At 41.6% G+C, this 23,594-nt stretch overlaps 1 protein-coding gene across 1 annotated transcript in view; it reads right to left on the bottom strand.

The window, feature by feature from the left end:
• LOC105921916 (cadherin-24) overlaps positions 1-23,594 on the bottom strand; it is a 119,558-nt gene that overhangs the window by 44,915 nt on the left and 51,049 nt on the right. Inside the window, exon 4 of the mRNA XM_036138016.1 lies at positions 12,619-12,800. Within this exon, the coding sequence (XP_035993909.1) occupies positions 12,619-12,800 (182 nt within the window). The remainder of the gene's footprint in view (positions 1-12,618; positions 12,801-23,594) is intronic.

Raw genomic sequence — 23,594 nt, 5'->3', positions numbered from 1 at the left:
AACATTTCAACCATCTAAGTATTATATCTGTGATGCTATGAGGTGTTAACAATTTTGCAAGCTATTGCGGATTCCCTTGCTAAATGTGAGACTGCCTCAGATGGGTTTTTTTTTTCCAGCAATAATGAAGCTTGGATAAGTATTGAAGGAAAGAACTTACCACTGGGTGCAGCGGAGCTGAAATAAAGTCACAGTGGAACAGAAACACAATCTTAAAAAGACAAATTTAGAGTTTGGTTACTTTCTTATCTTATGTTAACCTTGCATCCCTTAATGTACAAGCATTTAATACTGTCATTCATGTGCTTCAATTAAATTTGTTTGATCACTGAGTGGAAAATGAATCGATGACATTGATAATTAAAAGATTTAAACGGTTTACCATGCAGAAGCCGAAAACATTCACTGTTGTCGTTTACCCTGAGTTAGCTAATTTACACACTTTAAGCAGGAAGATCATTACACTCAGAACCATTCTTTAATCATAACAAGCAAGTTCAAGAGCGTATCTTGGTCGCTATTTCGAGAACATTTACAGATAATCATCTACTTAGGCTAGAGAGCCTCCGATAGATTGACATTGAAAAAATAATTGGCCCGTAGCCCTCGTACAAGCACAGACAGCTTCTCGTCCCTTCAAACTGCCCTCGTGCTTCACACCCACACGCTCTACAAGTGTAACCTTCCTGTGTCCTGCGATGTCGTGCTCCAGCAGTCCTTTTTTGAAATTCTAATTTCTATTCAATTTCCCTTTTAAATTTGCCTCACAGTAAGCAGAAATTAATTAGCTAACCTGCATGCTAGACTTGCGGAACATAATATCTCCCTCCTGGAAGAGGCCCACTCACAGCCACGCACGGATTTCGACTGAGAGCGTGTGTCAGAGTGCATGTGTGTGTGTGTGTGTGTGTGTGTGTGTGTGTGCGCGTGTGTCTGTGCGCAAGTATTGCACGAACAGTTAACATGCATAACTATAAGGTGGGGCCTTGAATTAGCGAGGTGATGACTCTCTCTACCTCTACTATACCTGAGTGAAAAAGGATATTGTAAAAATGCAAATGAAGATGTATTCTGCATATCCTTTCCTCACCTGCTCGTGTGTACAGCATTATGTGCGCTTACAGCTATGCGCGCTTGGTGTGTGTTCCGCGCCCTGCTGTCCTTGCCAGCTCGCGCTCCTTTTTTTTTTTTTTTTGATTTCCTGCATTCTAAATCAAGATCATACATCACATTTGTCTGATGACAAATACAGCTTTGGACGTTTCTGCCAACAAGCGCAGCTGCAGAGTTGAGAGAACAAAGAGCCTGCTAAATCTCCCTTTTGACTTTGCCTGCCATCTTCCCTTCCCCTCTGTCACTTGTCTTCCTGCCTTCTGTCACTGTCTTGCTCCACCCATCTTTCTCCTGAAACTTTGTTTCATTATTTTTAAACCTATGGGCAAGACATCCGTCTGACCCTCTTTCTTTTTTTTTTTTTCTAATTTGCTCCATCTCTCTATTTTTTTCCCCCCTCTGAGGAGATTAACACAATCTCTCCTCAGTGTGAGAAAACAAACACAGATAATCCTGAGCGCGCTGCTGGCGTGTGACCGAGGATTAGCCAGCCGTTATAAGTGAGAGCATATGGAAATAATAACGGCAAACTGACGCACGCATCAGCTAGTTTGTCCCCCAGGTAAGAAGAATGAAAGGCAGACAAACAGCGAGCTTACACAGCTCGCAGCGCCCCGCGAGCATACCTGAAAATGGAAACCTCGTGGCTCAGGATAACGACATATTTCACGTTAATGCTATTGTGATATGCCTGGTGTGGCATCTAGTGATCCCACTTTGTAATACAAAATGCTATTAAGGCAGTGTACATGTGTAATGAGGTGTTTTAAAATCAGAGCTTTTTATCCCGCAGTTGCTTTTTTTTTTCTATCCTCAAACCATTTACCTTTTGGTGCAACAGAGATTAGAAATGCAGCTGCAAACATTTAACAACCCAGCTGTAGCAAAATATGTTTATTTTTTATTTTTAGATCCATCTCTATTAGACTCTAACTGATCCACAATGAATTTGTTTTGGTGTAACCCTTCGCCTGCAGTCACCTGGTAAAGGGCTTGTTCAGATTTCTCGAGTGATTTTCTGTTTAAACAGGTATAAGAAGGTTTGTCACAATACATCGAGCTCACAAGAGCAGACAATGGCACAGGAGTGTCCCACACCAGTCCTTAAGAGCCTGCCTATGTCCCTGCTCCATCACAGCAGAATCAGCGGCTAAATTACGTTCTCACTATGTCATTATGTTCTGCAGAGGTCTAATAAATCATTCATTTAATTTAGGTGTTTTGAGAGGAACGTGAAAAACATGCAGGACATTTGCTCTTGAGGACTGGAGATGGACAGAGCTGCAAGACATATAATTGTATTGCAATTCTTGGGAAAAATAAGAATTAATTTTCTTATTCCAACAAGCAAAGTAAAGGTTTCACAAATCCCCAAATCTGTTTTCAAGAATCTAGCCTATGTTGTAATTTATTATAGAGCTCATTGTAAAAAATAGACTCAATCATCCTGCTGTAATCAGACACTCAGCTTCCGTCTCACCTTCACACACACACACACACACACACACACACACACACACACACACACACACACACACACACACACACACACACACACACACACACACACACATCAGCAGATGCACAGCAACAAGATCACTGTGAGAGAAATATCTGACTTGATCCATGAAAACCACCACACGCCCCTTCTATTCATCACAAATGCACGTATTTAGTTGGTATTTACACATACCGGGGCTGTTCCTGCTCATAAAGTTTGACACGGGGTAGGGGGCCTTGAGCCCCACTCTGTTGCTGCGCGGCGCGATAACCAGTAAAAGGGGTTCTGTCTGAAAAATACAAAATCGAAGTCCAAAATAGCGACTGCATGTTCAGAAACAACCCCAAGGAACTGCAACCGCTGACTCACAGAAGTTACAAGTGACTTTAGAGAAAAACAAGCACAAAGTTGTTGACAATAATAAAGCCGCTGAGAAAAAGCCAAACGAACGTATCCTACCTGCCTAGACGCTGCAGTCGCTGGTTTCAGGTCTAGACATGAAAGTGTTGGCTCCTTACGGCCGAGGAAATGTAGAAACACATTGAGGTCTTTGGTCAGGTTCCACAGTCAAGTCCTTTCAGTTACAAGCTTGTATCCAACACTGACGTTTCTCTGCAATCCTTCGGGTTTTAGAAAATCAGTGGGGGGGGAAACTCCCTTAATATGATCATGATCACCATATCGCTAGTTACTCCAGCAGACAGCAACGCAGCAGCCGTGTTTTGTTGTCCTGACAGTTTTCCTTGGTGTGGTCCAGGATTGAAGGACTAATACTGCAGAGTCACCCATACAATAAACAATGCCAGGGCCCCCTCCATGCCTCAGCTGTATGCTAGTCAGTGGAAGGTGTTTGATGCTTGTTGCTGTTCTGACGGTTGATCCTGTTCGTTGCTCCATTTCGGATATTCTGGACTTCCACAAAGAGCTTCTTGACCAATGTCATTCCCCATCCACACTTACAGTGTATGTTGCCTCTGTATCTTGCTGGAATGTGGCGGTGGATGGGGACACCGTGGGCTGCCACAAGGATGTGTCGTTGTTCCTGAGGGGGTCCCCGTCAGCTGCATCCTTCCACTTGACCTGTGGTGCCTGTGTGGGATCTGTCTTTGGTGTTAGCGTCCCGGTGGTCTTCTCCGTTGGAAATCTTGGCTGAGGGAGACCTGAGGTCCTTGTCTAAGAAGACCGCTTTCCTCCTGGCCATGGCTTCAGAGATCCGTGTGGGGGGACTTCAGGCCTTGTCTCTTCACGAGTCTTGCTGCCGATGGAGCCCCGGGGGGCTCGGGTGTAACCTTTTGACCTATGGCGGGGTTCGTACCTAAGGAGCCCTCATCTATGTGCCACTCTGTGCCCTTGCAGCTTACTTGCCTTGGCAGCGCTGGTGAACCCCTGTGCCCTGTCCGGGCACTGGATACATAAATTAGAGCGTCTGCATCTGCGCGTCATTCTGATTGTCTCTTTGCTTGCTCTGCTGGTCCCCATAAAGGCCAGGCCCTTTCAAAACAACGTCTTGCCCACTGGGTGGTGGATGTGATAGAGCAGGCATATGTTCTGCAAGGCCAACAGCCGCCTCCAAGGGCGCCTCCATGTCTGGGATGGGACAATTCCATGTAGGTAGTGTTTGCTAACCTATAGTCATGCTGCTTGGTCCATTTCCGGCCTGGCTGACTGTAATCACGCTGACTGCGGCCCCACAATTAAAAAACAGCGGCAAAAACTTAACAGCTTAATTTTGCACACAGGTCAACATTTTCTCTGCTCCACTGATTTCTTTCTCCTCTCTTTCCAGCATTTTTGCTACATTAACTTGCTCCAGTTTTGTTCTTGCTTTTTTTTTTTTTTATTATGAGGGGCTGTTTGTATCTTGCATACTATCAGATTGACTCAGCCTGATGCTGTGCTGTGCCTCCATGGGTGCATTTTATTATTGGGTAGAAAGACGAAAAACAAAGCTCGACCACCGATTGGTTTGGCCTAAAACAGACCGGCTGGTTGGCAATCCTCCCGAAACTTCCTGGCCATCCCGCCCCTTGGTGTGACTGACTTTAACCACTAATTCCATTAGACATTTGCACTGTAGAGTGGATCCCCCGCAGCCCCCTTTCAGAGAGGCCCAGAGGTGAGCTGCTCCTCCCCATGCCTTTCCTCATCTCTTGTAGCCTACAGCCTGTCAGCACCTGTGCAGTGCAGGGCTGCAGCATCTTCTCACAGCGAGCAGGGCGCCTGCAGCTGCAAGGCGCGGCAATTCCTCACACAGTGATATGATAGATAATGAGAAACTGCTTTGGGATGCAGATTATGTCTGATTTTGTTTTTATTTATTTATTCTTTTTTTTCTTAACTGCTTGTGCTGCCCCCTATGTGTCATTATAAAAAGTGCCGCCCAGGTCGGCTGCCCGGTTCACCCAGTTCGCCAGAAGTAAACTGACAGCTACTGTAGGCACTTTACTTCTGCGCTTTTGTACTTAATATAGATATTTAAATGCACTCTTGTACTATGGCTGTTCATATGGACAACAAATAATTACATATCTAAAATGTGTACTTCTACTTCTAACGAAATAAATCAACATTGAAGCATCTAAATCAGTATCAAATCGATATTGAATTGTGAACTGTGACTCAAAGAATTGAAATTAAATCGAACGGTGAGGTTCGTAACAATTCCAAGCCCTGCAAAAAACAAACAAAAAAAATCACCTGTTAAAGAACAAAACCTAACATCAAAATTTCAGAACCATCCCTTTAAGTCTACCATCCTTGTGACCCTCTGGCCAAACAGGGGGCAAAGCTGCTGAGTAATGTTACAAAAACCACTCTTAAGCTAATTTGTCAGTATGTCTGTACATTGTGAACCATTTCTAAAAGGTAAAAAAGGGATTTAAACAGACTGAGAATGAACATAATAATAAATAAAAAAGAAAATAGACACAAAAGTGAAAATTAACTCCAAACCAATGAACAGCTTTTTGTTTCATGAGCTACTATTTGCGATGTCTGTATGACGTTAAGCTCGTGTGTGGATGTGAACAAGGCAGACCTGGACTGAGTCAGAGCCTAAGAAAAGCCGTGCGCATAGACTGTCATGGCCTCCCGACAGAACATGGAGGGAGAAGGAGGTGAGGCAGCCAGAAAGATGCCGGGTTAACGTGTATGCTTGCATTTACGCTTGTGCGTCTACCTCCCTCTGCTGTATTTCTTTGACGTGTGAGGAGCTCAGGCAGAGAGAAAACAGAATGCAAATAGGCAGCAGCTGATGATGAGAGGGCTAATGGCAGGGGTGGGGATAGAAGAAAATGGGAGAATTTTTTATTTATTTTTTTTTTGTTGCCAGAGGGTCTCTGTGGCGCTGACGGGAAATAACCAGTGATAAGCAGGAGGCGGCTCTAGCCGGCACCCCAACTCGCAGGCTGTTAACGACCCAGCTTCTGTCGCAAGACGCTACCCCAGTTTTCTCCCACCCCTGGTGATACCATGCATCCTTCTCCTTTTGTCTCAATTCTTCATTTCTCTAAATTTCTCCCGCTGATTTCTTCTTCCTTTTCTCCATTTTGTCATCACACATTCTCTTCTTTTTCGCAGCCTTCTTTTAACTGTCTCCCAAATCCTTGCTCCAGTTCTTGCTCTCTCTCTCTCTCTCTCTCTCTCTCTCTCTCCCTCTCGACTCTGCTTCTTCCTAATCTGCTGTTAACGCTCCTGCAGCTCCCACCCACCTCCCATCTGACACATCGTTCTGAGGTAAAGACGAATGCCGATTGCCTCTCTGATTCTTAGCTCTCTTCCTTTCTTCCCTGCTGTTTAAACACAGGGAGCAGCGAGGTCAAGTGTGCATTATCGATGTGAAACCCTGTTTACATCTTCCTCTGCAGCTTGAGCTCAATGTGTTGACGAGCATCCATGTTTCTACCCGATGCGGCCGCCGCGCCCCAGAGGAATCTTTTTCGGAGATGAGGGGCCGCAGAGACTCAGTGCCGTTGAGGTCAAGGTCAGCTCTCTCGTAGCACAAATTGTTCTGCTCGGAATCCCTTCCCACCCTAAAGGCACCACGGATCGTCAGTTTTCACCACTTTAAATTTTTCACTGCGCGAAAGCCGGCTTTACTCTGAAAAATTAACACGAGGGCATGAGTCACAACAACATACGGTGCATAAAAATGACCACTTCTTCATTTCTTCTCTTTTTTTTTTCCTCCCGGGTTGTTTAATGAAGTAAAACTAAGGGGTAGCTTAGCGCCAATTTTACGCCGTGTTTATTTTAATTCTATTAAAGTTATAAACTGCTTTACATTCTTATTAGTTGAGTGTGAATTCCCTTGAAGGATTAAATCCCTGTTCATGCGTCGTCGGCTGTTTGTTTGTTAATTATTGTACAGATATCACCCATTTTTCGTCACTCACAGATAGAAACAAAAGCCTGAACCTGATGCAAATAGCTGGGAAATGCTGCCTTGCCTGCCCTGTGAACAACAAGCGATCATTTTACTTTTGTTACAAATATTCTAAACGAACCATGCATTCTGTGACTCGCTGCTTTTCGTACTTTACATACATGTGACCAATCCGATCCAAATCAATGTCCCTGCCTCTCTTTGCGCCTTGCCGGAGCGATGGAAGCGATACGAAACCACATTCGTGGAAGTCAGGCTGCAGTATGTTTGTTTATAAGTTACTTTGCACAAGTATTAATACCTATTGAACCTTTCTTACAATGTGTAATTTTACAGCCGCAGACATAATGTTATTATCTAGCACACAATGAGAAGTCCAAAAACATATATACAACTGAAATTCAGTGAAATCCTGAAGTGCACCACATATTTTTATTCAACTCCCTGATACCCATAGACTTCTCTGATACCCCTAAATAAAACCCATTGCAACCACTTCCCTTCAGAATCTAAAGTTAGAATTAAACCCTACATGCAACAAGCCACATATGGTGTGAAATGAATAATTCGTATCTTACTGGACAAACCATCCGACTGGGAAACACAGCTGTGGTGGCAGCATCATGCTGTGGGGGGCGTTTTCTTTGGCAAACGTAGGGAAGCTGATCCGAGTTAATGGACAGGTGGATGGAGCTAAATACAGGGCAATGTTGGAAGATGCAAAAGACTTCAAAACTTGGTTGGAGGACCCTAAACATACAGCCAGAGCTAGGATGGAAGGATGTTTGAGCTTCCTGTCAACAAAATACTGTAAAGTTTCATAACCCAAATCATTGATTAAATACACAAACATGTCTGCTAGGTCAACTAAACAGGGGGCACAATGACAATGCTAAACAAATCAACAGCTAATACTTAATTATTTGTAATTATTGTTTTTTAATTAATCTTTTCTAAATTAAGTTAGTAATTAAAGTTTATTTGTTAAGCACCATTCACAGAGAAACCATCACAAGGCACTCTACAGAAAACCAATAAAATTACTATTAAAATTCCTAATTCCTGGTTCCCTCCTAACTGCATATTAATATTATTATAATAGTTTTTTGTGTTTGTTTAATTTCTTGAGTAGGAAAAAAAATTTAATCTTTTCGAAGCTGTAATTGCAGCTGATGAAGGGACTTGGCGTCACACTTTTCCGATTTTCATTTGCGAAACAAAATGAAATGGAAACCATGTCTCGTTTCTTTTCACTTGACAATTACGCATTAATTACCTCCAAACGCTAGATGGTAATGGGCATAGTTTCCATGGCTTTTTTAAAGTTAACATGACCGTGCCTTTATTATGCTCACAAAGAGGTGTTTTAAACTGTATCGTTTCTGCCCATTACATGAGAGACGATTCGGCGCAGTACGTTCATGTTGGTCAGCCACATATAATCCTAACGAAATGCATAAAACTTATGGTTGTAAGAAAATGTGAACAAGTTAGAGAAATAAGAATTTTTTTTTTTTGAGTCTCTGTCATAGCATTGTGGGAGATGTCTGCTGTAATTGTTTACTGTACGTCTAATTTCCCCTGCCTGTTTTACAATCCCTAAGCACACTATTGATTTTCCTCTTAAACGCCTCCTTTGCTTTCTCGTTCTTATCCTGTCATATTTTTACCCCAATGTCCTCCTCTCTCACTGCAAGTTATTTTTCCTCTGTTAAATTCATTCCAACTCTGTTTTTTTTTTTCCTTCTATTCGAGCTTGCTTGTCTACCTGGATGGTGATCCCTGTGCTTCTCCGCTCTCTGGCTGTGCTTATTTTTCTGTGTGAGGCTGTCACTGATTTCTCAGCTCTTGCTGTCTCTGCATCGCTCCCCCTGTCTATTTGCACATCTATCTCTAGTTCCCTCTGCCTCTTATTCCCTTGTTATAGTGCACTCTCCCCTGTCACTGCTTCGCAGGACCTCATTTAAACACTCTCCCCTTACTTCTCCCATCTCTTCATCCCCATGTCTTTCCCTCCCTCATCATTTGAGGGTCCTTACCTTCCATTTCTTTCCTCTTGCTTCTTGTAGCCCCTCTCCCTACTCCCCTCGCTTCTCTTCAAAGAAGGATCTGAATTCCCTGCTCTACATATCACCTCAAGCCCTGGATTGTTTCTAACGAGTCCCCCAAGGATAAGAACCGGCGCCCTGTTAAATTCACACCCGCTCCATTCATCTGCATACGCCAGTCGGCATTTCAGCAGGTTTGCAAACAAGAAATCAGTATGATGATAATGGCAAATGTAAACTGTCACCATATTAATATATACCCCTAAAAACACTGTACAGTGCCTTAAAAAAGTATTTGCGTCTATATAGTCTCCCTATGTTTTTGCTCTCTGTCACTTTGAAACATTTCAGATCATCAAACTAATTCTAAAATAAAAGATAACCTCAAAGAAAACAAGAACATTTTTTTTAAGTATTTGCTTGTTTTTTTGTCTTGTTTAAGAAAGGTTTTCAAATAATGATTTCATTCAGAGGCCGTTTTTGCACCTTAAACCTAACACCTAGTCGTGTTGCGCTGACTGACGATGAGTCTTTTATCTCAGTAAGCCAACTCTTCTTGGGAAAAAAAAGTTTTGACTTAGAGAAGTTGGAGAGAATTCAAGCATGATCAGCCTGTATAAGGTCATACCTCAAGATCTCAATCGGATTCAAGTCCAGACTTTGACTATGCCATTCCTAAACCTCAAGTGGTTGATATTTTTTAGCCTTTCAGGCGTAGATTTAACATAAAATACTCTGATTCTATGATTCGCTGGTTTCCGTTGGATCGCTGTCCTTTAGGTAACAAACAGAGGGTTGAAAAATCTTCTTCAGAAACTTCTGCTAGTGAGCAGTTCACGGTCCCAACGATCACAGCAAATCCATCCAGGGCCTGAAGCAGCAAAACAACCATAGACCAGCACACTACCACCCACATGTTTGACTGTAGGCATGATGTTTTTTTTTTTACTAAAATGCAGTGCTAGTTTTATGCCAGATGCAACACACCATCCCAAAAATCTCCACTTTTGACTCATCAGTCAAGAGAATATTTTCTTCGACGTCTTGGAGGTGATCAATAAGTTGTATGGCAAGTCTGAGACAAGACTCGGTGGTACTGTATTTTCTTCAAAAAGAACACAAAGAGCCTTTAGAAGGTCCTAAATTTGTACATAGGGTCCACCTAGGTGTGATTTAATATCAGAATAAATCCAGCAACATTAGTGGATTGACTGCGTCATTAGCATCAAGGAAGGAGGATAGATCAGCTGCAGAAAGCTGCAGAAAAGTTTAAAGCAAACTAACAGCATATTGCTGTCCGTTTAACACAGTCAGTCAGGCAATGAGCGCATTATTTAGAGAAGCAGACAATAAGCCTTTCATAGGTCTGGAGGAGATGGGGAGATCCAGAACTCAGGTGGGAGAATCAGTATATTCGACAATGATTGGTTATGCTCTCTACAAATTTGGCCTTTGAGGGGAAACGCATCGTTCAAAAAAGTCACACGTTAGTTTAAAGTTTGCCACGAACAAATAACGTGGAAAAATGGACTCTGGTCAGATGAGAATAAGTACAAAAACCCTGAGCTACAACAAACACAGTGTGTTCATTCTGAACAGAGCATCTCCACAGTGGCACATAGTGATGGCAGCATCATGCTGTGTGGTTCTGTTCTTCAGCAAAGCCAGAGATAGATGTTGGAGTTATTGGGAAGAGGAATTGAGCTACATACTGGAGAATCCTGGGAGAAAAAAAAAAAACATGTGAAACTAGGGATCACCTTTCAGCAGAACAAAGACCCTAAACACAGCCAGAACTTCTGTTAAATGGTTCAGACAAGCGGGTTTTAAGTTTTGAAGCTCCCAACCCACAAAATGATAGTGATAAAGATTCCAACCACTGGTAGTTCCAACAAAATAATAACCCTAAAGATGCATCTTGAGCTCCGATGTAATGGCACGTTCATTAACATGGACCAGTCAAAGTCCAGACCTAAACCCAATTGGGAATCTGTGACAAGACCCGAACATTTCTGTTTGCAGACACCCTCATCTTAATCCATTTCGCTAAGAACAATGACATAAACTTGAGTGTCCAGATGTGAAAAAACAGTAGAGAACTACTTGGAAAATCCTTGCAGCTTTAATTGCAGCAAAAATGCTGTTCTATAAAGTACGGACCCAGGGAGATGAATACATGTATACCAGTATTTTTCATAAATTGAAATAGTTTCCTTCCACTTCACAATCACAAGTTACTTTATGCGGCTCAATGGCGTAAAAATCTCAATAAAATAGACAATTGTGGTGGTAATGGGACACAATGTGAAACAATGAAAATGTTTAAAGTTAATAGTTTTTGTTTGCAACATGAAATCCTGATGCCTCTCAGATAAAAACATGGTCAAAAAGCTAACCTAAGATACAAGACTGCACATTGATAGGTCTGAACACACGCTTGCCTTAATAACAGAGTGCCTAATGCACTTGGCACGTGCTGAGCAGCCATGGCAGGTTCACACACCCTCAGTGACTGACACCCCACCAATCAGAGGCAGTTCTGACATAATTAAAAAAAAAGGAATCCTGTGTGTTTTCATCGAAGCTCCAGCGAGGGATTTGAAGGGCTTCTGAAGAGCTCCTGTCTTAGACGGGCTCCCACGAGAGCCTTTGAGAGTGTATTTCACGAGCATGCGAAGGGGCACGACCATCCTCGCCCGGGCGCATATGTCCGATTAAAACCGGTTACAAGAAAATGTCAGCTTTCATCAGCCCCAGCATGCACACGCATCTTCACAGGAATATGATTACTGGGGACGGCAGGCAGCTTTGAAATTGAAATAATCCAGTGTTACACTAAAGGGATCTATTAGGCAGCTGCACTCAGAATGGGAACGCAAAGCCTCAGCAATCTATCCCTACTGCTGAAAGGCAACAGTCAAAACACCTCAGCGGTGGTCAAAACACTTCTTTTTTTTTTCTTTTTTTTTTTTTTTGTTGCAGTTATTTGCTCTCAGTTTAAAAAATGCGGACGCATTTGCATTTAGATGCGTGTCGCTTTAATTGATTTTCACACAGATGTTTCATTGTGTTTGCTGTAAACAGATGGAAATATTGATTAAGAAAAAGGGAGTCTGGTTCATTGCGAGTGAATCAAGCAAGAAATTGAGCTTGTTGTTGTCAGAAAGCCATCAAAAGGCGCCAATCTGATGGGAGAGGGATGCAGAGAAAAGGTAGGATGAATACAGATTAGCGGGTTTAAAAAAAAAAAATATGAGCGAAGAGGCTGCTAATTGATGAACTGTGTTAAATCTTACAGGCTTACAGTGTTTTCTGTTTATTTGCAGGTAATGCTACTTTAATGGGCTTAGACAACATGTTGTTAGCCATGCTTTGACTCAAAACAGCTTTTCCTCTAAAGACCTTCCCACGTTACCTGTGTCATCCGCTCATCATCTGTTCCCCTTCTGCCTGTGCTTTCCAAGCCCCCCCCCCCCCCTCACACACACATGCATAACCAACCTTTCCGTTCTCCTTATTTTTAACTCCTCCTGAATCCTGAACCTGCTATGTCTCTGCTCTCCTTCTCTCACCTTGTTGAGGGTGATGACCGCCTCCTGGTTCACACCGGTGATGTTGAAAGTGTCCCCCGTCTCCCCCTCCAGGATGGTGTACTCCAGCTTGGCGTTTTCCCCGAGGTCGGCGTCGGTCGCTGAGACGCGTCCGATCTCGGCACCCGGGATGGCAAGCTCGGAAACGGAGAAGGACCACATGCCTGAGAGCGGACACATGATGGCACATATTAGCTGAGCTAAGGATTGTAAAACCATCACTAAAATATTGAAGTGTCCCATAAATGACTGATTTCATTCTGTGCTCTGTCGCATGCTCTTGATTTATAAATCCTAGTGGTAACATTTTATTTCTTTGAGCAATTTCCTTGGATCCTCCCCTGAGCATTTTAATTTCTATGAATTTTCTTATTAATTACAAATGTTGTATGGTGGTATGTGGCCGAAATTTAGATCTAACATGCATTCATAGCCTTAAATGCACATGTATCTATGGTGACACTATACATTTGGCATACCCCTGTTAAAATCTGACACTTTGTTTTGTGATGTCCAAAAATGAGAACAAAAATGTTTCTTTAATTATTGTTATCTTTGATTTAGGTTTATCTTGCACTGTTCAACAGAAAAAAGTCTGTGAAAGGAAAAAAATAAAATAAAGCTGAAAATGGCTGCATAAGTGTGCATACCTTATGCACACTAATATTTGGTTGAGGGTCCTTCTGATTAATTTACAGTATCATTTCCTTGGTCCACTTGTCACATTATCCATGGTTAATGTAACCTAAAATCTTAACCTAAAATTAAGTTTAATTGTACTATTTGATCATTTCTTTCCATTTGCAAATTGCCTTTTTTGTTAAAGCCACAGTAAGGTTGCATTAAGGTTATTATCCAATTACCGATTATCAAAGGTAGCTTATTGTACTAAGGTATCAGGCAGGAGCAGTTGTCCTGGATAAAATCTCCCCAAACCATGTGGGGGAAAGTTTTACGGCCTGGTGAAACCAAACACATACAGGATTGGACAGTACCATAAGAAAATCAGAGCAAAAACATGGCAGCAGCAGCAGCAGCATTATGATCTGGGGATACTTGGCATCTGATACACAGGGTGTTTTTGTCAAGGTTGATGAAAATGTAGACAGTTCAAAACTGCCATCAATTTCAGAGCTTTTACAAAACAGTTGGGCCAACACAATTTTTAGACTCAGACTTATCCTCATATCCCTTTAGATTTGCATCATCAAACACATATTTGGATCAAATTCCGTTGCAATGCCACCGGAAAGGAGCAGAAACAGAACGGCAGCATAGTTTTCTATATAGAATCAGCAGAATTGCAACAAAATTAAGCCTTAAAAAAAGCAGAGAGAAAAACCTTTATAAAAACGATAAAAAAACAAAACTGCAAAGGATTGCAAACATACCTTAAACATTGTATAGTAGTTGAAAATTTGTTAATTTTGCACATGGAAAGACAGAAAGAGAGACTGGTAAGTGGTCTTGGGTGAGTGGTGGAGAAGAAAGGAGTTGACTAATAATAATAATAATAATAATAATAATAATAATAGTAATAACAATACATTGCACTGATTATGTAGAGAAATGTAATCATGTGATCATTATCTGTTACTTCTGCTTTCAAAACTAATTAGATTGTTGCTTAATTTTCTTCTTTTCGTTTAGATTTATGCTCATTAGACGTCTAGCCCTTTGAATACTGAGTGTACATTTTTTTGAACCACGACTGCTGTGTCACTTGGCAACTGGTGGCTGTCATCCCAATGGGCCTGGACCTGACGGGTCCTGCTAGCCATGCTACATCATGTCATTAGCTCTGACACAATTCATTTGTTACCATAGAGCTTCATTATGTCCTTGGAACGATTTCCACACCGGTGCTGAGCCAATATTTACAACATTTCACCTCAGATAAGGCAGCTATTAATTTAAAGAAGCCGAGCGGATGAAGGTGAGGGATAAAGCGGAGTGGACAATTGAGAGCTTAGTGCTATGATATTTTTTTAAAAGATGGAAAACGTGCCTTACAAATAACTAAATTAAAGGAAGCTGGGATTAGAAGGCAGCAGAGAAGTGATGAAGCAAAAGAATAGACTAGTCAGGGAGTTTCTCAGAATACCTCTCATTTAAACTTGATGAACTGAGCCACCTACTCATTACAATCATCTGCTTTTTAGTCCCCGAGTTGTCCGTTTCTTCCTCCTGCTAACAAGCATTCATTAAGATAACAGGGGCCTTTCCTGCCCGCTGCCGTTACGTTAAAACGTGCATTTTTCCAGCGCTGTGCACATTAATGCAGAACCTCATAGATCCTTCCGCTGGCTTTGCAGTTTACATCTGATTCGTGATGAAAACACAAGATACAAGGCAACTTTTTAGGTTTAAAAAAACTACACACTCCCACGCCAACGTGAATTCACACATTATCCAGACATCTCATTTCATCTCAACACGGCGCACACAGAGAGCAGCCACGGGCAAGAACACGGTCTGTGGGAAATGCAGAAATCGAGGAAACGGGCTCGGCTCGCACACATCGAACATCGGCTGTTATCTCCCCAGCTAAAGCTAAAGGAATCAGATCAGACTTGTAAACACCAGAGAGAACAACGTCTCAACAAACACGTCGGGTTGACAGGATAAAAGACAGATAGCGCTTCGGCAAGGCAGTATCAGTGCCAACAGGCAGCCAGGTGAGTTCTGCAAATGTGACAACATCGCTACACAACAAAGAGGGAGGTTGTTTCACTTTGCGGATCGGGCTTTCAGTTCAGATGTCAAAGTGTTTATTGGCAGTCAGTGTTCACCCTCGAGGTGTTAGAGTCCAATCTGTGGAAGCTACTAAGAGTAGTTCTCATTACTGAAAGCGTATTTCCCTTCCATTACAGAACATGACACTGCTGGAGTAAGAAAATTAACTTTTTTTCTTTCTCTCAAACTACTTTTTTTTAAATCTAGTGTCACAAATGCTTCTCCTCAACCTTAGATACTGGTGAACATTTTCTAAACACGAACGTCGAAATTAAATATCCAGACTTTCTTCACTCATCTGGAGCTTTTCTTATAGGCATGCTTATGAAAAAATATAGTCAGTTTACATCTTTGGGGTAAACATCTCTGTGCCTCTAGAGTTCATGAATTTCCAGAGATTTCTTCCATCTGCTGTTTGTCTTTGGCTTATCTAAGACCATGGGTCCTGGGCCCTACTTGCTTTTATTCTGTTTTATTTTCCAATATTTTAATCATGTAAAGCACTTTGCATTGTCTCTGTACTGAATTGTGCTATATAAATAAATTTGCCTTGCCTTGCCTTGCCTTGCCTTGGAGGTCCGGGAGGAATACCCAGTCATCCTCTCTACAGCGGTGGAGCAGTTTCTCTGAGCAGAGAGGCTACCCTACAGAAGACTTTTACTTCAGCTGCTTCAAATCAGGATCTTGTTCTTTCAGTCATGATCCATATCTCATGAACCGAGGGTTGGGAACCCAGGGTTGTAGACAGACATGTAAAGGGAGAGCTTGGCTTTTTTTACTCAGTTCACCTCAACAGACCAGAACAGTGGTCCAAAACAATGCATGCGGCATTAATCTCCTCCTCCATCCTACTATCTCTATCACCAGGATGCTGGAGGCCAGAAGGGATCAGTCCACCTTTTTCTGCCTGAGACTGGGTGGAGCTGGCTCTATTCCTGACTGCTTCACACTTCTCTACATGCTGAAGGTCATGGATTAAAGATCCCAACAGAATCGAGACCCACTCCTCTCCACGTCTGTGCTTTGAGATTCTGATGAACACCACAGAAATATCAGTGACAAGGAGCAGCCCAGGCCAACTCTTGCTTTAGTTAGAAATCAAAGCACTTTAGTCAAAGAAGAAACGCCACTTTACTGCAACACCAAGCAGATGATTCACACTTTAACTAGTTTCCTAGTGTAACTCAGATTCTTGTTTCTGCCTGCTGAATACGGTAGCATTTTCTCATTGTGGATGATACTGAATATGAGCAGGTAAGCAACTTTACTGCTGTAGGCCACAGTCACGTCATATATATGCAACAGAGCAGGAGATCACAGTCTCCCCTCTGACGACCTCTCTCCCTGTCCTTCATCTTAATCCTCCCCCAAGGGTTCTTGTTCCATACCCCCCCCCCACACACACACACACACACACACACACACCTCATTACCTTAACCCTTCCAACTAAACTGTAAACAACTCCAAACATAACTAAACCCTGAACACACTATACTGTTTGGAAACTGTTAGCATGAATGCGAGCAGAGTGAGAAGTAGTGAACTCTTCAAGGCTGTTGATCTTTTCAAAAAATATATTTTCTTTGCATTACTCTCTGAAACACCTTTTCTTTAAAAAAAAAAAACTGCAACATTTTTACAAGTATAAATGAATAACTGTGGCACTCTGCTTCACATATTAGTAGTCAGGACAAAGAACTACTGTGCAGGACAAGTATCTATATCATACTATGTGGGTGAAGACTCTGCACGAGCTGGCTTTTGTTTTTGATACATGAGCAGTAATCATTTTGAGATGGGAATTTAAATGGCAAAAAAGAGAAGCTGGAAGTAATTTTACCACATCTCTATTATGGCCTAAAACAGGTAGGAGGTTTCATGGTGTAACATTAGGTAGACAGCCTGACCCCAAATCTCAGAAATCACAAAATCAAAAGTCCTGGTAACAAATATTAATTTTGAGTGTTCAGAGCAGAATTTACAACACATCATTCATCTTTGTATGTCATTCTTGAAAATGACAGTGGTTTCTGACGGCTACCATTGATTGATATATTGACTTTTTTCTTGTACTTAGTCTAACTTTGATACTATTTTCTACTGAAACTGAACATAAAAAAGATCAATGTAAGATCAAAGGGTAGTTTTTGTGGAACTGAAATGACACTGGACCAAAACCATAGAGCACGAGTTAAAATCAACATGTGTTTTGTTGCGTTGTGGCAGAAAATGCTCTAACATCTCAAGAGATTATAGAAATTGATGGAATAAAATACAAAAAAATCCCTATTAAGATGACTCAAACTATTTTACACTTTCATTAACCTTCCTTAACCTATCCTCCTAAAGCTAAAAAAAAAAAAAAGCATTTTATAGGGTTAAACACAAAAGCCACCGGTATTTGTGTTCTCGCTCTCCTACGTCTGTGCTGGAGTTTTTAAGAATACTGAAGTTCTGCACAGCCACAGAAATTGTATCCCGTAATAACGTCCATGTCTGATTTGTGGTTTTGAAGACATTATTATTATCTCCACCATCTTCATTCTTAATAGCAGCTGTGGCACGACGAGGATAATAGGTGTGCTCATGCAAGAGCCAGACGTCCATGACCTACCTGCATGAAAGCATCGGCTGCCTAATTGTCAATGTCACTCTGATTATTGCCATCAGTTAATAAAAACTGAACACCATTCTACACGAGAGAGGGCCTAAACCAAACAGAGATCTCATCATTACAAGAAAAGATGTAATTTTCTCAGAGATTTCAATGCACTTGAGTTAAATAGAAATGTGTTAGAATTTGAATAAACCATTTATCCTTGAATATCATACAGAGTTAGCTTTCTTTTTTTTCAGCGCTTTGCAAAATGTGTCAGAGGGATTTGTGTCTCATTGCCAATATCTTTAAGTGGTTCAGCTCGCAAGCGCCACATCGTTTCCTCCACACACATTTTGAGTAGTAACTGTGACAGCAGCAATAAACCAGTTGTTGGCCTTTGAGCTCCCTGGGACCACGAGTCGGCCCCTGTAACTGTTCGCTGCCTTCCAGTCAGCTCTTTAGGCCACTCATTTCGTTCCTTGATTTTCTATTTTCCTTCAGACTCTACAGGCTTTGCTCCCTTTTATGTAATTTTCTCAAGGTGCTCCACTAGATGCAGTCAAGGACTCATTCCCACTCTTTAGATTGCAGTGTTAAAGGTATAAAAGCTCTTCTCAATATGCTTGCACCAAGAAAAAAAAAAAAAGGAAGAATGAAGATAATGAATTGATTCACGTCCATGTGAGGCTGTATGATTTTTTGGGTCCAGGAACAGAAAAACAAAGAACAGGAGATAACTTATCATTATTCACTAAGAGTAAAATGGAGAGCAATAGACTTGTGTTTACCCTGTAAGTACATTTATTTATTCTTGGCAGAAATATGTAATGCATTTTTACACAAGTCCATCTAATATATATACGGATGTGAAAAAAAAAATAGATTCCCGGAAATAAAAGTCTGCAGACACCTGGTAATTAGCAATTGTATTTGATTTACAATTTGATTTAACTGATTGTCATTATTCTTTAGGTACGAACTGCTCAGTGAAGACAAAGGAAGCCTCACAATTTGAGGTTCACACAGCATGATGGGACATTAACATTTCCTGGAGACATGACTCAGATGTTCATGTTGTAAACAGTCCAATAAAAATCTTTCATAGCTGGTTCACAGCTGCTCAGTGCAAATTATCAGTCACAGCAAACACAAACGGTTGGATTTGGACATAAATTGATAGAGTTGCTGATCTGAAACTGGTATTTTGCTGAGGAAAAAGTATTTGGCCCCTTATAGACTTATTCTGCTTATCATTTGTCATCACACCTATATTATTTAGATAATAACAAATTTGAATATCGGATTAACTTAAATACGCAAAGCAGTTTCCGCCAGTAAGAGAAAAAGACGAAGGATCTCAAAAGGTAGCACATTGTGTGCAGTTGAAAGACAAAGTCCTTAACATCTAGTAGCATAGAAAGAAACACAAATAAATTGATAAGGTGCTGGGACTTCCATCATTAACAAATCAAGAAAACACTGGACAGCGGTTAACCTTAGCAGGAGGAGAAGGCTTACCAAAATGACTCCAGGAGAGAATCAATGACTCATCCAGGAGGTCATAAAAGAACCCAGATCAATATTACCCTCTGGAATTCCTTTCACTCTTTTAAAATGAAGACAGTTCTGTGGCAAATCCACCAGAGTTCGCCCTGGTTACTCCATGTTTCAACAGGTCACTTTCCCTCACCGTGACCACCGCAGTCTGGAGCACTGCTTAAAACCCCAGCGCCCTTTGGTGCCATCTTTCTAAATCTGTCTGTGGCGCAGTCATGCCTTTACAGCGGAGTGAGTTACATTTAAGGACACTGTCCATGATTCAACTAAAAGGGAAAAAAATGAGATCCTTGGTAGAGGTTGAATCCCAAAAGCACCGCTCACCTAAAGGAACACAAAGGCTAAACTCACATTTAAGGGCCTTGAGAATCGCCGAGACCTTTGCTGCTTCAAAACCAGGACGATCAGCAATAATTTATGGAACTATGAATTCTACTCTCTATCAGAAAATCCTAAAGTGATCTTTAGCTCAGAGACACTTGGATTATGCAGAAGGACAAGGACCCAGAGCCCATCAGCAGGTCCACCTCTGAATAGGGGCGACAGTGGCACAGGATCTAGGAATTCATGACAAATTACCGGGACCCCCACTCTGTCCGTCTCATTTGTTGTGTCCTTGAACAGACACCTGCTGGTGGTTGTCAGAGGGCCCGGTGGTGTGGATTGCATGGTGGCCCTGCTTCTGTCAGTCTGCCCCAGGGCTACAACGTAGCTTACCACCATCAGCGTGTGAATGTGTAAATGGATGAATGTAGTGCAAAACGCTTTCGGGTCCTCAGGACTTGATAAAGTGCTATACAAGTACAGGCCATTTGCCATTTCTGAAGGAAATTAAAATAGATTCAGACACATGAACTTAAACAGGCTGATCATGCTGGAAAACCCGCCAGAGGACACCAGAGCACCGAGGTGTCCAAATATTTGACAGATTTTAATATGTTGTTGTATCTAAGAGTAACAGAACATGTGTGGGGACCCTGACACAGCTGTTGATTCCAATACTCCACTCCACAACTCGACCCACAGACTTCATCAAATGATGGAAATGCTGTGCATTGTGTCTAATGCATCCTCATAGGCATCATAACCTGGGTTTCGGCTGACTGTCAGATGCTCCCGCAACTGCCTTGAAAAAGCTATCGCTAAAAGTGCCTTGTAAAAGTATTTATACCACTATGAAATTGTTTATATTTTGTCATGTTACAATCAAACATTTCAGGTATTCTCAGATGATATGTGACCGACCAGCACAAACTTCCTAAGCCTCATAAAACCAGCCACAGCTGCAAGCATGGATATGCGGAGCAAATCCATCTGGCAGAGTCAGGTTAAATAAAACCACCCACAGCTGCAAGACTTTTTGGGACGTCTCTTCCAGTTTATCTGCACGTAAAGCTTTACAATTTAGTTCGACTTTTTCTGCAAAAGCTCCCGATCCTAATCAGACTGGGTCTGTCCAACGTTCAAGTCGTGCCACAGATTTGCAGTTAGATTTTACTCTAGACTTTTTTTAACATGAATATGCAGCATAATGCAAGTGGGACCTCCTCTGTTTTTCTTTCTTTCCACATATAAATCGCTTTTGCAGAGTGCATGACTAATAGTTTGAGTCCATATCAGACCCTTCCATCTGGCCGCCTATCTTGGTGTTTATGTGTTTGACAGTGTAATTGTAGGTACCACCTGTTACAAGTTTGGATTGTTGTGCAGTGTTGGCAGTTTCCTAGAAATCATTTGATATTACGTTACAAAGCATATGAAAGCAGTCAGAAGGCCATACATTTTTTTTTTTTTTTGAAGAAAGTATATTTAACTGTTGTCAGAGTTTGTCAATGCCCACATGGCCGCGCAGGGCCCGACTCACTAAAAAGGGACAGAAAGTGGCAACAACTCAATGCTAAATGGCAGTTTATGTGGCACGACTACCAAGTCTGCCATCTGGGACTGACATAACACCAGAAGGCTGCAACAAAGGCAGTTTGAACATAAACATGCCTGTTGCTAATGAGATAGCAAATTAACAAAGTTATTTACAAATCAGAGCGTGCGGTTCTTATTGATCTGGGGAACCGTGTGGTAAAGTAGGACACAACATGCTCTGTTTTGTTTCTGTGTTTTTTCTTCGCTTGCACATACACACCAAGACAGCGAGCATTTCCAGCCCTGTTCCGTCTAATGCGCACTTGTCACACGTGGGGAGCGCTCAGGAGAATAGCGACAAAGGGGGTGTGATGATGGTAAAGTAGGCTAGCCCTAGTCATTATCAGCTTTCTGTTCACACTGGAGAGCAGCTGGCAACAAAAGCCATACATCATTTCCACCTGTGATGGACTGGGAGGTAGAAGTAGGGGTGGAGGGGTGCGGGGAGGAAAAGTCAGAGATTCAGCCAGGGAAATGGGTAAAGAGCATAGAGGAAAAAGTGAGCGGTATGCGAATAAATCAAGAAGCTGAAAAAGCAGCAGAGCTTGGCCTGTGATAAAAATCACACCTTGGGTCTAAAATAGATTGAGGATGGCCCCGTCTTCTGCTTGTGTTCACACAGGTAAAGCCATTACAGCGAGCTGTGAGAAACGTCGCGGACATGTCAGCTATGTTCATAATATCTCACTAATGTGGCTCAGCTAGCTATAATTGTCCCATAGAAAGGATTGTGTGTGCTCCTGTACTGTGTGTGGCCACAGGCTTGCAGAAAAAAGGAACTCTCTTTATGCCGCCTGCACTGATTCCTCCGTAACTGATGCAAACTGGGGGTTTACTAATGGGTGTGTCATCATGAAACACTCAGATCTGTTTTTTTAGCTTTTGTTTCTGCGTTTATTTTTTTGTGCATATTTCACGCTCTGACTAAGACCTCTGCAGAAAGGTCGGTGCAACATTTCTGAATAGAAATGGTTTATTTAGATACCTATAAATGGATGTCAAAGGATTTTTTTCAAGCGAATGATCTTTTCTGCTAGTTAGGAACTCAGTAACTCTTGTGAAATGACACACAATTAATTCATGAATAGTTCTAACCTTTAGAAAGGGTTTGGTACAAGTCTGTATGTATTCTTAACCATTTCTTCTCTGATGGACGGTGTGTCGTTATCCTTGAATTAGGCTTCTCCGTCTAGGGATATCTGTATATTGTTATCCAGTGTTTTGGAACTGTCTCTCTCCGTGAAAGTTAAACAATCGGTTTTGACATAAGTAGATTATTCATGGGTCGTTTTTGTCATCAGCACTTAATGACGTTATAGTGGGGTGCCTGGTAGAGCTGTCAATGGTGAGGCAGGTAAGGATGAACGGACATTGCTGTGATCTGCTTGCAATGGTTTTATCCAATGCAACTTGTTGTTGATGTTCACAATCTAACCTGTAAAGTTTACAAACTTGTTTTTTTTTTATGTATTTACTTTTTGCCTTGGCTACAGACATTACAAGACACAACTGAAAGGTTATGATTACTGCTGTCTACCATTTATGATTCAGCTTCAAAGTCCATGTGAAAATCACAATCCCATCGTGCCAGTTGTTGACTACAACTCCCAATTTGGCTCCCAGTGAAACCACTACTAAACAACTACTATGTGGTTATTGGTTCTAAACGTGGCAAGTTCCAATACATTCCTTGGATTTCAACTAAAATATAATCCTCAATCAAGGAACAAAAATTAAGCTGCTTTCCATTTGTCCTCGGTAGCTGGAATTTTTAACCACCGAGTCAGAAATTTCCATTGGAACGGCTTCTAAAGTCGGAATTACTCGCAGCAACATGCCGTAAAACTTCATACTTTGACTGTTTTTTTTAGAAGTTCTCAATTATTTATGTAACATTTGGTCGGTCATACAGGTGCTACGTTTCAATGTTTATACGATGGGATGTTTCAAGTGCTGTTTATTTGCACAAAATACCGCGTAGAACAGCGTTATTGTCACTGGTATTGTTTAACAACAGTAGCCATAGTGGCTAAACGAGCAACAAAGAATCACCACCTATTGTTGTTTAACGTTTCAGGTTCAGCTGAACAGTTTAACACAACTTGAAAACAAAAAGAGTTTGTAATAAAATGTGACTTTAAAAAT

This window comes from Fundulus heteroclitus, chromosome 6, assembly GCF_011125445.2.
Source record: "Fundulus heteroclitus isolate FHET01 chromosome 6, MU-UCD_Fhet_4.1, whole genome shotgun sequence".
Lineage (NCBI taxonomy): Eukaryota > Metazoa > Chordata > Actinopteri > Cyprinodontiformes > Fundulidae > Fundulus > Fundulus heteroclitus.
The sequence above is the reverse complement of the archived record's forward strand: the minus strand, read 5'-3'. Positions and strand labels throughout refer to the sequence as shown.